Source organism: Lithobates pipiens, unplaced genomic scaffold (genome assembly GCF_037356315.1).
Source record: "Lithobates pipiens isolate NorthernLeopardFrog02 unplaced genomic scaffold, aLitPip1_a1.2 Scaffold_23, whole genome shotgun sequence".
Classification (NCBI taxonomy): domain Eukaryota; kingdom Metazoa; phylum Chordata; class Amphibia; order Anura; family Ranidae; genus Lithobates; species Lithobates pipiens.
The window spans coordinates 111,787,720-111,801,885 of record NW_027507785.1 but is presented as its reverse complement, the minus strand read 5'-3'; the positions used below and the strand labels follow the sequence as shown (position 1 = coordinate 111,801,885).

At 46.4% G+C, this 14,166-nt stretch overlaps 1 protein-coding gene across 4 annotated transcripts in view; it reads right to left on the bottom strand.

Annotated features, from left to right (window-relative positions):
* Positions 1-14,166, bottom strand: part of LOC143927811 (inter-alpha-trypsin inhibitor heavy chain H3-like) — a 227,823-nt gene that overhangs the window by 197,884 nt on the left and 15,773 nt on the right. For 3 of the 4 annotated variants that reach the window (XM_077452193.1, XM_077452195.1, XM_077452196.1), the window contains exon 2: positions 5,041-5,058. The exons of the other annotated variant lie outside the window; for it this stretch is intronic. In XM_077452193.1, the coding sequence (XP_077308319.1) occupies positions 5,041-5,058 (18 nt within the window). The remainder of the gene's footprint in view (positions 1-5,040; positions 5,059-14,166) is intronic. 4 annotated transcript variants of the gene reach the window in all.

Here is a 14,166-nt window from a genome sequence, read left to right as displayed (position 1 = left end):
ACAGGGGCTGAAAAATTGGGCCTTAGGCACTGGTGCTGGTGCCACGACACTGCAACCTCTCCTATATACTCTAGTTGTGGTGCAGGAATGAGCCCTGCTGCAAAGCATTGCATAAAAAAATGGAATTAAACGCCCCTGTTAAACAGGGACAGAAAAATTGGGCTGCTGGCACTGGTGCTGGTGCCACGACACTGCAACCTCTCCCATATACTCTAGTTGTGGTGCAGGAATGAGCCCTGCTGCAAAGCATTGCATCAAAAATTGTAATTAAACTCCCCTGTTAAACAGGGGGTGAAAAACTGGGCAGGTGGCATCACCCAGAACCAAAAATCTTCTTCCAACATATCAGCGGAGGAGATAGAGGATAGACAATCAACATAACAGGACAGTCACTCAGCATCAGCATAGGCAGTCTTGAAGGGATGTGATTGTGATGTGATTTAAAAAAAAATTATTCGGTTACATCAGCTTCAGGTGCTTGGTAGCTACTGGTGATCCAAGACTGATTCATCTTTATGAAGGTCAGTCGATCAACTGAGTCGGTGGACAGGCGCACCCTGTGATCGGTAACAAAGCCACCAGCAGCACTGAAGGTGCGTTCCGAAAGAACACGGGATGCAGGACAGGCCAGTAGCTCAATTGCATACTGTGCAAGCTCTGGTCAGTGATCCATCCTCAAGACCCAGTAAGCCAGATGATATTCGGTGGGAAAGGTGTCCAAGTCTGACCTCGCCCTAGGTATTCCTGCACCATGTAAATCAGAGGCTGGCGATGGTTGCTGGAACCGATCATACCTTGGGGCTGCGGACTAAAAGATTGTCTGAACGCATCGGTCAGATGGCCACCTTCTCCACCACTCCTTCTGACTGATGCCTCAGCAACACGTTGTCCAGGACCAGGAGTTTGCAACCTCCCAGTCTCTGGGAACGCGTTGCACAGACCTTTCTGCAAGGCCTCACGGAGATGTCTCATCCTCTGCTCCCTCTGCGATGGCAAGATAAGGTCGGAAACCTTACCCTTGTACCGTGGATCAAGGAGAGTGGCCAGCCAGTAATGGTCCCTCTCCTTGATCCGAAGAATACGAGGATCCTTCCGCAGGCTTTGCAGGATCAGGGAGGCCATGCAGCATAGGTTAGCTGAGGCAAACGGTCCAGAGTCCTCTAGGTCACTAAGGGACAACATGATCCGCAGCTACCTCCTCCCAAGTCCACGGGTTTCTTGGGACTGTAAATCATCCCTACAAGACTGCTGCTGCTGATGCTGAGTGCCAGCCTCCACCTCCATGCTGACACAATCATCCTCCTCCTCCTCCTCCTCCACCTCATCCTCTTCCTGTGTGATGGGTGGCACAGCAGGAACACTGTCTGGATAAAGGGGGCCTTGAGAGGCAAGGAAGTCCTCCTCTTCCTGCCTCTGTTCTGCTTCAAGTGCCCTGTCCATTATTCCACGCAGCGTATGCTCCAAGAGGTGGACAAGAGGTACAGTGTCACTGATGCATGCACTGTCACTGCTCACCATCCTTGTGGCCTCCTCAAATGGTGACAGGACAGTGCATGCATCCCTGATCATGCCCCACTGGCGTGGTGAGAAAAAACCGAGCTCCCCTGACCCTGCCCTGGTGCCGTAGTCGCACAGGTACTCATTGATCACTCTGCTGCATGTGCAGCCGCTGCAGCATGGCCAACGTTGAGTTCCACCTGGTGGGTATGTCACATATAAGGCGGTTCTTGGGCAGGTTCAACTCCTTTTGGAGCTCAGCCAGCCGAGCACAGGCATTAAATGATCAACAGAAATGCACACAGACTTTCCTGGCCTGCTTCAGGACATCCTGTAAGCCCGGGTACCTGCCCAAGAACTGCTGCACCACCAAGTTAAGTACGTGAGCCACACAGGGCACATGGGTCAGTTGTCCCTGTCGGAGGGCAGAGAGGAGGTTGGTGTCATTGTCGCAAACCACCATTCCTGGCTTAAGGTGGAGTGGCGTCAACCACCTCTTGGCCTGCCCCTGCAGAGCTGACAAAATATCAGCCCCAGTGTGGCTCCTGTCTCCCAAACAAACCAGCGCAAGCACGGCATGACATCTTTTTGCCTGCGTACTTGTGTAGCCCCTGGAATGCCTACGGAGCACCGTTGGTTCCGAGGACAGAGCACTGGAAGAGGCCATGGAGGAAGAAGAAGAGGAGGGGGTGGAGGAGAGAGGTGTGTCACAACCAGTAGTAGCATTTTGGAGGCGTGGTGGTGGAACAACCTCCAACACTACTGCACCTTGTCCTGCATCCTTCCTAGCTGCCAGAAGAGTGACCCAATGGGCCGTGAAAGACAGGTAACGTCCCTGTCCATGCCTGCTGGACCATGAGTGAGCGGAAATATGCACCTTACCGCTGACCGCCCTGTCCAGCGAGGCAAGGACATTGCATTCCACATGCTGGTAGAAAGCCGGAATCGCCTTCTGTGAGAAAAAGTGGCATTTGGGGACCTGTCACTGAGGAACCGCACATTGTACAAGCTCACGGAAGGGGGCCGAGTCTACCAACTGAAAAGTCAGCAGTTGAAGTGCTAGCAATTTAGCCAAGCTAGCATTCAACCGCTGGGCATGTGGATGGCTGGGAGTGAACTCCTTTCGACGGTCCAGCAGCTGGAGCAGGGAAATTTTCCTGCTATAATCGGATGCGTGTGTACTGCTAGCAGAGTGCCCGGAAGCACTTGGCTGTGACACACCTAATTCTACACCTTCATTCCTCTCAGAGCAGGTTTCAGAGAGGACTGAAGGTCTAGTAGGTTTGGAGATCCCAACTGATGAAGAGCAAGGAGAGGTCCGCTTTGTTCTTTGGTGTGGGTCTTTGAGGTACGCTTGCCAACGAGCTGCATGGCAGGTCAACATATGTCTGGTCAAGCATGTGGTGCCCAAGTGGCTGATGTTTTGGCCACGCGAGATACGCTTGAGACATATGTTGCAAATAGCAGCGGTGCGATCTGATGCGCTTGTCTCAAAAAAGGCCTACACCAAAGAACTTTTAGAATAATGCGCAGAGGCAGCGCCCTGCACAGGCGGAGCTCTGCGGTGTGATTCAGTCGGTGTGCTGCCCCTAAGCTGGCTCCCGGAAGGGCATCCTGCCTCGTTGGACATGTGCCTCCTCCTCCTCTCTCTTACCAGGCACCCATGTGGAGTCAGTGCCCTCATCATCCCCTCCCTCTTCATCACAGGAGCAAACCTGGCAGTATGCTGCAGCTTGTGGAACATGACTGCCAGATTGCTGTCCTTCTTGAGCATCCCCTCTCTCTGAGCTCACGCTACTGCCTTCCTCTAGCTGAGTATCATCATCAGAGCCTACAAAACACTTGGCATCCTCCTGGAGCATGTACCCAACACTGTGCTCAAAGAGTTCAGGGGACTCCTCAGGAGGACGTGGTGGGTCTAGGGAAGGAGTCCCTGATGATGACATTGAGAGGAGGGAAGACGATGCGTTGGCAGCTGCTTTGCTAGTACCCTGAGCCTGGGTGAGAGAGGATAAGGGAAATGAAGAGGGCTTGGTCATCCACTCTACCAAGTCTTCGGCATAACACGTCCAGCTGCCGAAAAGAAGGATAAGCGTGTCCCATGGCCACGTGCTGATGATGACCATGCCCAGCGTCCACGACCAGCACTGTTGTCTCTAGACACAGAGCCTGCTTGCCCTCTTTTATCGGCTCGCGCCTGTCTGCCTCTCCTTGTTGGCCTTCCAGACATGGTAATGGCCTGAAGGGAGATGGGAAAACCAGCAATTGGGTAGTGTATATTGTGCTGGAGGCACACAACACCCACTAACTCCTGTAGATGGCAGATGGCTCAATTAGAGAAGAGCTATATAGGTGGATATAATGGTGTATAGTGCGGTCAGGGCATGCAGACAACATGCACAATCTCCTACAACTGACTGCAAGCTCTATTACAGAAGAGCAATATAGCTAGTTATATAGGTGGCTATAACGGTGTATAGTGCGGTCAGGGCACGCAGACAACAGGCACAATCTCCTACAACTGACTGCAAGCTCTATTACAGAAGAGCAATATAGCTAGTTATATAGGTGGCTATAACGGTGTATAGTGCGGTCAGGGCACGCAGACAACACGCACAATCTCCTACAACTGACTGCAAGCTCTATTACAGAAGAGCTATATAGCTAGCTATATAGGTGGATATAATGGTGTATACTGCGGTCAGGGCATGCAGACAACACCCACAAACTCCTGCAGATTGCTAACAGCTCAATTACAGAAGAGCAAGAATGCAAAATCATCCGATAACGAACGGTGTATACTGTGTTGAAGGTACACAGAGAACACCCACTAACTCCTACAGACGGCAACACACTACACAAGGCCGCCGCGCTGGCAGCCTTATATAGTGTGGAGCGTGTACTACACAGCCTGAGCTATGATTGGCCACAGGCATCCTGCCTCTGGCCAATCATGGCTCTCCTCGCTGCCAGCGCTGTGATTGGCCAAGCATGTGGGGTCACAGTGCATGCTTGGCCAATCATGAGCCAGCAATGCACTGTGATGGCGCAGTGCATCGTGGGCCGTGAGCGCCACACGAATTTGGCACGAACGGCCCATAACGTTCGGTATTCTCCGAACGTGCGAACAGCTGATGTTTGAGTCGAACGTATGTTTGACTCGAACACAAAGCTCATCCCTAATGCCTTGTTATGCATTGTGTCTGAGTGGACCTGGCCATCCTTGTAGAAGCAGCATTTTTGTTTACCCATGTCAGAACAGTGAGTAGTATAGTAATGACATCATTAAATCTCACTCCAAATCTCCTAAGACTAGCAATCAGAGGCAGAAATACCTTACATTCACTGCAGATATATAGCTATGAGGATGTAGGCAAAGGAGGGTCTCTGCACCCTTGCATATCAGGAAGTGCACTGCTATTTTTCAGAAGAAATTCCAGAAAAGCGTTAAAAACAACTAACATTTCTATGTGTTCCACATAAAATAGTAAATATTTCTTTAATTTAGCTTGACTTTAATTTAAATTTACAAATATGTCTTACCTCTGCAACATTTCTCTTCTGTAAGTAAACACAAAGAAAAATAACCCAATTAGTTTTCTATGAAATGGAAAATTGTATACTTACCTGACGGTAATCTTCCTTTCCTGATGCAAAGCATGACAGCATACACAAATGGGATAGGCCCCGCCCCTCGCCCAATCAGGACTGGTTATACTATAAATGAATCGCCTCCCCCCAGGCGGCATTCTCGTAACTATATTCACATGCATAACCCACAACGGAGGGACTTGTATGCTGTCATGCTTTGCATCAGGAAAGGAAAATTACCATCAGGTAAATATACAATTTTCAGTTTTCCTGACACAAGCATGACAGCATACACGAATGGGATGTAGCACGCCAACAAAATCTATAAGGGAGGGCCATGCTGAAGCGTTTGAATCAACAGAACTGAAGTCAACTCCCCTGCTTCCAATGTTGCTTACCGTATATACTCGAGTATAGGCCGACCCGAATATAAGCCGAGGCCCCCAATTTACCCCCAAAAAAACTGGCAAACTTATTGACTCGTGTATAAGCCGAGGGTGAGACATGCCTGTCCATCCCTGTGTGTGTGTCCGTCCATCCCTGTGTGTCCGTCCATCCCTGTGTGTCCGTCCATCCCTGTGTGTCCGTCCATCCATCCCTGTGTGTGTGTGTGTCCATCCATCCATCCATCCCTGTGTGTGTGTGTCTCCATCCATCCATCCATCCATCCCTGTGTGTGTGTGTCTCCATCCATCCATCCATCCATCCCTGTGTGTGTGTGTCTCCATCCATCCATCCATCCCTGTGTGTGTCTCCATCCATCCGTGTGTGTGTGTGTGTGTGTGTGTGTGTGTGTGTGTGTGTATGTGTGTGTGTGTGTGTATGTGTGTGTGTGTATGTGTGTGTGTGTGTGTGTGTGTGTGTGTGTGTCCAGCCTACCTTTGTCCCGAGCCTCCTAATAACCAGCAATTTGTTTCATGGAGTTGGGCTTTAAAGGGACTACAGATCCCTATTTGGGATGATCCTACTTTCTTTATGGTGTTATGATGCCCTATAGGGTGAGCCATAGTGCCGGTGAAGAATAATGAATCTTTATGTACACAGGGTTATGGAAGGCATTCGAGGGCACAATAAACACATGTAATCAGGGATTGTTCTGGCCAGAATTATCTGCTGATAAGAGCAAGCAGCCGCATTCTGTAGGCATATGAATTATTAATGTTCCTCTGAAACTCTCTGGCTTGTTCTGAAAAGATCATTTCTTTGTGAGCAAAGGACTGAAAAACACACAGCACACAAGGAAGGGGGGATTTACCTTGCCTCCTTGCCTCCGTCCCGTGCCGTGTCGTGCCTTGCCTTGCCTTGCCCCCGTCCCGTCCCGTCCCGTGCCCTCTTCGTCGGCGGCCATTGTAAAATTCAAAAGCTGCGCCGCCGCCTTCGCCTGTGATAGGCGGAACACTGAATTTCCCAGCAGCCTGTGTTCCGCCTATCACAGACGTCGTATCATCCTCGTCCGTAGTACGAGGATGATACGATGTCCGTGATAGGCGGAACACAGGCTGCTGGGAAATTCAGTGTTCCGCCTATCACAGGCGAAGGCGGAGCCGGAGGCGCGGCTTTTGAATAGAATGGCCGCTGTCTGTCTGCTCGACACGCTGTTCGAGCGGGCAGACAGCGATGACTCGAGTATAAGCCGAGGGGGGCACTTTCAGCCTCAAAAAAGAGGCTGAAAATCTCGGCTTATACTCGAGTATATACGGTAATTGACTTTACAATAGGCAAAAAAATGGCTTGTAGTATATGAACCTGGTTGGTATCCTGTAAAATTCTGGACCTCTAAATCTTGCCCATGAGCATGCCACCCATCTGATAAAGCAAGCTCTGCACTAGATTGATGAATTTATCTTTGTCTATAAGCCCCTTAGGCTACTCTGACCTGAGATAATGCCATTGCCCTAGGAGACAGTGAAAAGTCTTCTTCTGATACTGCCAGGCCTGAATAGGCCACTGTCTGATCTTCTAGAGAAGGGCCACTTCCATGTATTTCTTCCACATAGAGTCCATTACTCCAGCTTGTGGTGATGCAGACATTTTAGTTTGGACATGCCAGAAGGGTGATGTCTTGACCCAGGAGCAAGGATGCAGACCCTCGTCTGGTGCTGGAGAGGTAGTTTACGGCTTGATGCTTGGATCTCTAAAATAATTCTCCCAGATGTGATATCCTTAAGAAATACTGCTTTAATGTCACTGAACCTATTGAGGTAGTCTTGTTCAGAAGAATGGAGGAGTGGGACAACCTTCCCAACACTAGTTACATTGCAACCATTGAGTTTACTGCCAAGTTGAGATTCAATGAACCACTTGTTGGTCTAGGGACTCACCCTTGACATCCAAGGCTTTCGTATTTTACCATATATGACAGAAAGTTCTGGGAAGACAGAACACAGAGTGATGAGATGAGACAAGTTTTACTGTTGGCAAACCTGAATGGGAGATACTTCTTGCCATGACGATAGGTGATTACCTATTGCTGTCTGTTTGAAGCATAACTGAGGCCTCCTAAGCTGTGTTGCCCATATGACTTCCCCACTTGGGAATCACTGTAACCCTGATGTTAGACACTTTATCATCCATTGGCCTTGAGCTAGGAGGTCACTGAGGTGAATACCAAGAAAGTGAATAGACTTTGATGATTGGTATGCCTGGAAGTTGATAAGATTACCTATCCTTAGCCACCATTAATGGGACTAGTCCCATATGTGGGGTAATATTCCCTGGAATAGGAAGAAAATCTTTCATTACCTTAGAAGACCAATTTATGATGCTCTCAATACTCAAGTGCATCCAACCAATTGCATGGATTACTGCAGACTACTTCTCGCCCATTTGAGACCATGGGATACAAACAGATGGGCTAGAGCTAGGACTTGCCTCTACATTAGACCTAATACTGTCACCCTCCGTGAGGACAACTCTACAGTATTCTCCTGAATGTCTAAAATGTCATTATTATAATGAGATTAGTTGGCCTTCCCTCTGAATCAGGGTTTGCCAGGACCTGGAGGATGCTGAACCACCCACAGCTGTTCGCATAAGGAACCTGCAATCCTTGCTTCTGCAAGATGACCACTACTGGAAGCAATGTTCTGGAAAAATGTCTTGAGTATATGGAAAGGACAAAAGGTTGTTGACAAACCCAAAGTCAAACTATCAGAAGCCTGGGTGTACCATTGTGCGTATGTACACATCAACTAGATCTAGAGAAACTGTAGCTGCTTTATCTGATGGTTTGAGTGACTGTTCTCAATGACTCCATATGACTTTTTTTGGATCTTGATCCTTCCTTCCATATCTTGCCTAAATCTGCTTTCTGACTAAGAGCAATGGACCAATGGTCCCTGTTGGACAAGATTTGGTAACATTTGTTGAAAGCCTTGATATCTCTAAAGAACCATAGTAGTAATTAGAGGAGTTGGAAGAGTGGAAAGAAATTCTATTGACTTTCTTACTGCACAAAGTACAACTCACCAGCACACCAGGAATCTTCCGTTGTTGTCCCAAGGTTTTGTTGCAGACAGATCACATCACAAAGACAAGTGCGGCACAGGCCCCACTTATCCTGTGCCTCTAGTCCAAATTTGCATTAATTTCTGCAATATAACACATTTGCGTAAAAAGGAACTTTGCTGCTCCTCGAGAGGAGAAGGCTTGGGGTTAGGCGATCAAATAAGATTATGGACCTTCCAATCTCTTCTCTAGCTCTTCTCAAGCCCTGTCGCCACTCTGTTCTAGTCCTAGGTGTCTAGCCTAAGGGATTAGTCCCTAATCTGAACATCATTGATTCCGTCTTAAATCACATTCCATTCAATTTAGAAGAGGTATATGCAGTCAGTGGGTTAAGCCATAGGGCTTCACTATCCTCAGAATAGTAGGAGGAACAGGCTGGTGCCACCATAGTAGTTGTACAGCCTCCCTGGTCACTATAATTTTACTCATGGATCAAGCACCACAGAGGCGTATTACTGGCCAAGTTTGCCTTCAACTCTTCTGCTGAGAAACAAATAGCCTTGGCTACTGAAGTGACCCCCAATGCAGGCCACACTATATTCCCTAATGGTAGTATAAACCTTAATGTCCAAATCCATATTGCTTTTCCCATGCCTCTGCGAAGGCTAGTGCATCATCCTCTGGCAGTCTAGCACTTCGGATGAAGATTACTTGGCTAAATGCCTCTGCAGTAAAAGTTGGGCCTTACAGAGGGGATCTTGCATCCTCTGCTAGCATGAAGACACATCTGGCCAATCTGATTGGCCTGCTGTTTTTGAGGCGGGAGGTACCCTTTAAACAAGCTCAGCTGTTTGATTAGCTTAGTACCTGAGCCTTAGCAATTAGAGATCCACCTAGTCAGTTTGCACTTGATTGAACATGTCTGCCTTTGTGTTTACTGCTGTCTGATATGCAATTTGGCATAGTATATTGGCGGGCACGTCAGCTAACCACACTCCCCATTCTGCCCAGGATGGTTCTTATCACATTATCCTTTAGTCTGCCCCTTCTGGCAGATCTTTGATTGTATAGCAGTTTATAGCCAAACAGGACCTGTCGCTGTTGGAAGAACAAGTTGCTTTGGGGAGTGCTGCTGGTATTTAAGGGCTGGAGAGTTTTACAACCCATACTGCCCACGCACTCTTTTTATTTTTTATGATAGCATACCTACCTGACCCTCACCTTATGCCCCATATACACTATCAGATTTTCTGCTGATTTTTTCCTTCAGGTTTACCAAAACCATGTAGTGCAAGGGCCTGCCTGATTGCATACAAATTGAAACTCCTAAGGTTTGACCTCATATGGTTTTAAATCTGAAGGAAAAACTCAGCAGAAAAACTGATAGTGTGTATGGGGCTTTATTGATTGTGTCTGGTCTCTGGGTAAGCTTATGGCTCCAGATATGAGCTGCAGGTTTGTGGTCATAATAAATACCTTGAAGTACTGGCTAGCAGATTAATATAAAATCAGTGGCCATCCACACACCCATTTGCAGACACTGAAGCAGCAAATGGACCTATATGCTGTGAGCAAGGGTTAAACTCTTAGACAGGAGCAATTACAGACATTAGTGTAATAGACCAATTATTTAAAGCACTGTAACCAAAGAAGAACACTGAATTTTCATGCTGACATTTAGACATAATAGTAGGTTAATGCATAGCAATCATTAAACACATTGCACCCAAAAGCAGACCTGAAACACATAGCAGCAACACAATGCATAGCAGTGGCATCCATACCACTCTGTCATAAGCAGCGAAATGAAGGGTTAATATACCTGGCAGGATCACCTACATTAGGCAACTGCCCTTGTAAAAGACAAATCCAAGCATCAGAGAATTAACACAGTAACCCCAAATCTTTAAAGCCAGGCCTTGCTGATTTAATAGGAAAGACTCATCTTTGCAGCAAACCTGTATCAGTGCATTAGTAGTCCTACAGACAAACAAAACCTGTGAAGCAAATTTAAACAGACAGAACTATACACAGCCGTTTAACCTACTTTGGCAGCTTGTATATTAAGGCTTTGATTCAGGCATACCATGACAGCCCATGGAAAGCTTAACAGCTCTGTGCAACATCCTTCCCTGACTGGTTCTAAGGGGGAATGGGAGAGGCTCAATTCCTGAATAGGTGGCCACTAGGTGAGCTCAGGCGTGTTCGCATGGAACACGTGTAGAGCCTGCCAGGAAGTCGGTGCAGCACTGCACTAATCACAGGCAATGAGACATTGCCCGATCTCTGCAGCCGCACATCGGGGCAATGTCTCATTGCCTGTGATTGCACCGACTTCCTGGTGGGCTCTGCACGTGTTCCATGCGAACATGCCTGAGCTCATCCCTAGGGCCACCAAGCCATTCCCAGGCTACCGCCTGGGGCTCCCAGCCACCACTACAGCAGGCCAGCAGTTACCCCAACCTCATCCTCCTGCTCCCTGCCGACTGAAAGCCCTCAGTCCAGCCACAGGAAGCAGACAAGGAACCATCTTGGACGGGGGGGCAGCCCTGACAAAAATATTCCAGCATCTTTGCAGGGGAAACCAACATACCCAAAGCCAGACTAACAAAAATGTGTGTATGTGTGGGGCCACAACTCACCAGGGAGGAGAGACTGGATCAGTCCTAAACCAACCACAAGGCAGAACAGTTTTACCTGCATCCATAGATCAGTATGCCAGCCCCCCAGTATCCGAACCTGGGGGGGTCTCCCTCGTATGGGAGTTTTACAACCGAGCAGATGAGGGCAAAAAAAAAACCTCATCTTTGATTCATGAGGAACAAAAATAGAATGCTGCCTGGGGGGTGGCGACTATTTACATATAGTATAACCAGTACTGATTCATTCGTGTATGCTGTCATGCTTGTGTCATGAAAAAATGCTTTACTTTTTACTAATTATAATTTATTGTCAGAATGAATTACTACAAGGAGCACATAGTGAAACTCCACACAATGAATCTGAATTGTAAAACGTTAGCAAAATGCATTAACATCAAAATTAAAAAGTGCGCCACTCAAAATATATAAAATTCTTTAACAAAAATATAACTATTATTGTGAGCCAAATGCATATAATATAAATAAATATGTCAAAGAACAATGTCCACATCACACATTTACTGTATATGTACTGTAGCACCCTCCTATGTAGGTGCTAGAAGAGAGTATTTTTTTGGGGTCTTTCTGCTTACCAGGAAGGCTGCCAGGTAAATTTAGATGCTCTCTGCCTACCATGGAGAAGTCATCCATTGATAGGGTCTGCTCATGGTGATCAGGTGCTGCTCATGTTGTCTGAATATTTCACACTGGTCCAATAGGATGAGGCATATTAGACAGTGGGAGGAAACCTGACAAATGAGAGCATAGGCATAGTTACAGTGCATGCTGGGTGACTGTATATATGTCAAGGGCCCATGTGCTCAGGGTCTTTGGCTGGAGAGAGGGGACCTGATGGGAGGGGGCGGCTGCCCCTCCTCTGCACAGACTGCCATGCGGCCTTAGGTGGTTGACCTGAGGGCCTGAATCTGAGTAAAACTGCAAACCAGATGTCCCACAGAGCTGTCTGAAAGGGAGAGACACCAGGAAGGATCTGTTTCTGCCTACAATGAGTACTGATCTGTGTCATGGGCCTGTCCTGTGAGGGCCATCCCTTCAGCTAGTAGAGACAGTGGATGGGGGTAAGCCAAAGGGGATGCTAGTAAGTGTCCTGAAGATAGAACAGTTTCATCAAGTCTGCTGCCAAAGCAAGCAAAAGACTTATTTCTTCCATACAAGTGTTGTATGGCACAGCAAAGAATCTGCTGACACAATTAACCTGGTAAGGTCAAGTGAGAGTTGTCCTCACCTGCAAATAGTTCCAGTTGGTCTATCCAACTATTCCCTTCTCCCATCCAAGTTCCAACAATAAATACCAAAAAAACAACACCCCGGATTGAGCGCATGAGAGCACTGTTGGTTGAGTGAAAACCTCTAGAAACTGGCTGCAAGATAAGAAGAGGAAGGCCCAGGGAAGCCTACACACAGCAATCCCTACAGGAACGGTGCTACATATATATATATATATATTGTATGAGTTTGCCGCACAGTAATAGTTATATATTTGTGCGTTTATTTGATCAGGGGGATTTTTTATATGGTTTGAACACTGCACCTGTTTATCTTGATTTTTTTATGTATTTTATGTGAGTGAAACAAATACAAAGTGCTAGCAGGCACTTTATTACAGTATTTTGTATTTTGTAGATCTCATTTGTTGGCACAAGTTTTTGGAAAATGAAAATGTATTTTTATGTTATTTTTTCATTTTTTCAAAACCATGTGAAAAAAAATTAGATTGAGAAAATACTCATCATGCCTCTTATCAAATACATTGGAGTATCTATATTCCAAAAATGGGTCATTTGGGGGGTATTTGTACTATCCTGGCATTTTAAGTAATTCTCTTTGAAAGCCTGAAGGTGCTCATTGGCTTTGTTCTCCCTAGGCTCCCAAAAAGTCTCACTCTCGTGGTATCCCTATACTCAGGAGAAGTAGCAGAATGTGCTTTGGGGTGTAATGACATGTAAATCCATGACAGGTGTGAGAAATATCTCAGTAAAGTGACAAGTTTGTTAAATAAAATAATACTTTTTTTATTTTTCAAAAACTTGTGGCAAAAAATAAGATCTTCCAAAGATTCAATATGCCTCTCAGCAAATACCTTGGAGTGTCTACTTTCCAAAAAGGGGTCGTTTGTACTATCCTGGCTTTTCAGGGCCTCCAAAACTGTGTATAGATAGCTCTTTGAAAACCTGAAGCTGCTCATTAGATTGCGAGCCATGGACTTAACATGTCTCTCAGCAAATACTTTGAGCTGTCTACTTTCCAAAAATAGGTCATTTTGGGGTTGTTTAAACTATCCTGACATTTTATGCTCAACATTAGAAGCTTCCGCCACACATCCACCCACTCTTCTAATGTTTGGGCATCCATGTAATATTCTTTATTTCACAGGCTGCTTGAAAAAAAAAGAACAGTTTCTCCAATTACATAGATCAATGTGGATGAAGAAATCTGTGCCAGAAAAAAAGTGAAAAAAATATATGCTGAAGCATAGAAGCTACCACCCGCTGACCACTCCATGCTTCTAACGCTGGGCATACGTGACCACAAAAAAGAACCTAATTCCTAAGAACAGATTCCTCTATTCACATTGATTGATTAAGAAAAAAAAGGGAAAACAGTATATACTGAAGCATAGGAGCTTCCAAGAAAGAACCTTACAGATTCTCTTATTCACATTGATTGCTGTGGCTGAAGAAATCTTGGCCAGAAAGAAATGAAAAAAGTATATGTCGAAGCACAGGAGCCACAGTCCACTGACCACCCCACATTCCTAATGCTCGGGTATACAAGTTATTTTTTTGCTTTTTAACTGCGGGTGGAGAAATCTTCCCCTGCAGCTTTGCAGGCACTGACGTATGTATTTTGAGAGCAGCACCCTGTTGCTGTCAGAATGCACAGATCAGTGCTGCAGCTGACTTGTGTTCCTGAAAAGCAAACAATGGTTAACAATGACACAGTAACAGTATAAATTAAACTCAATAAA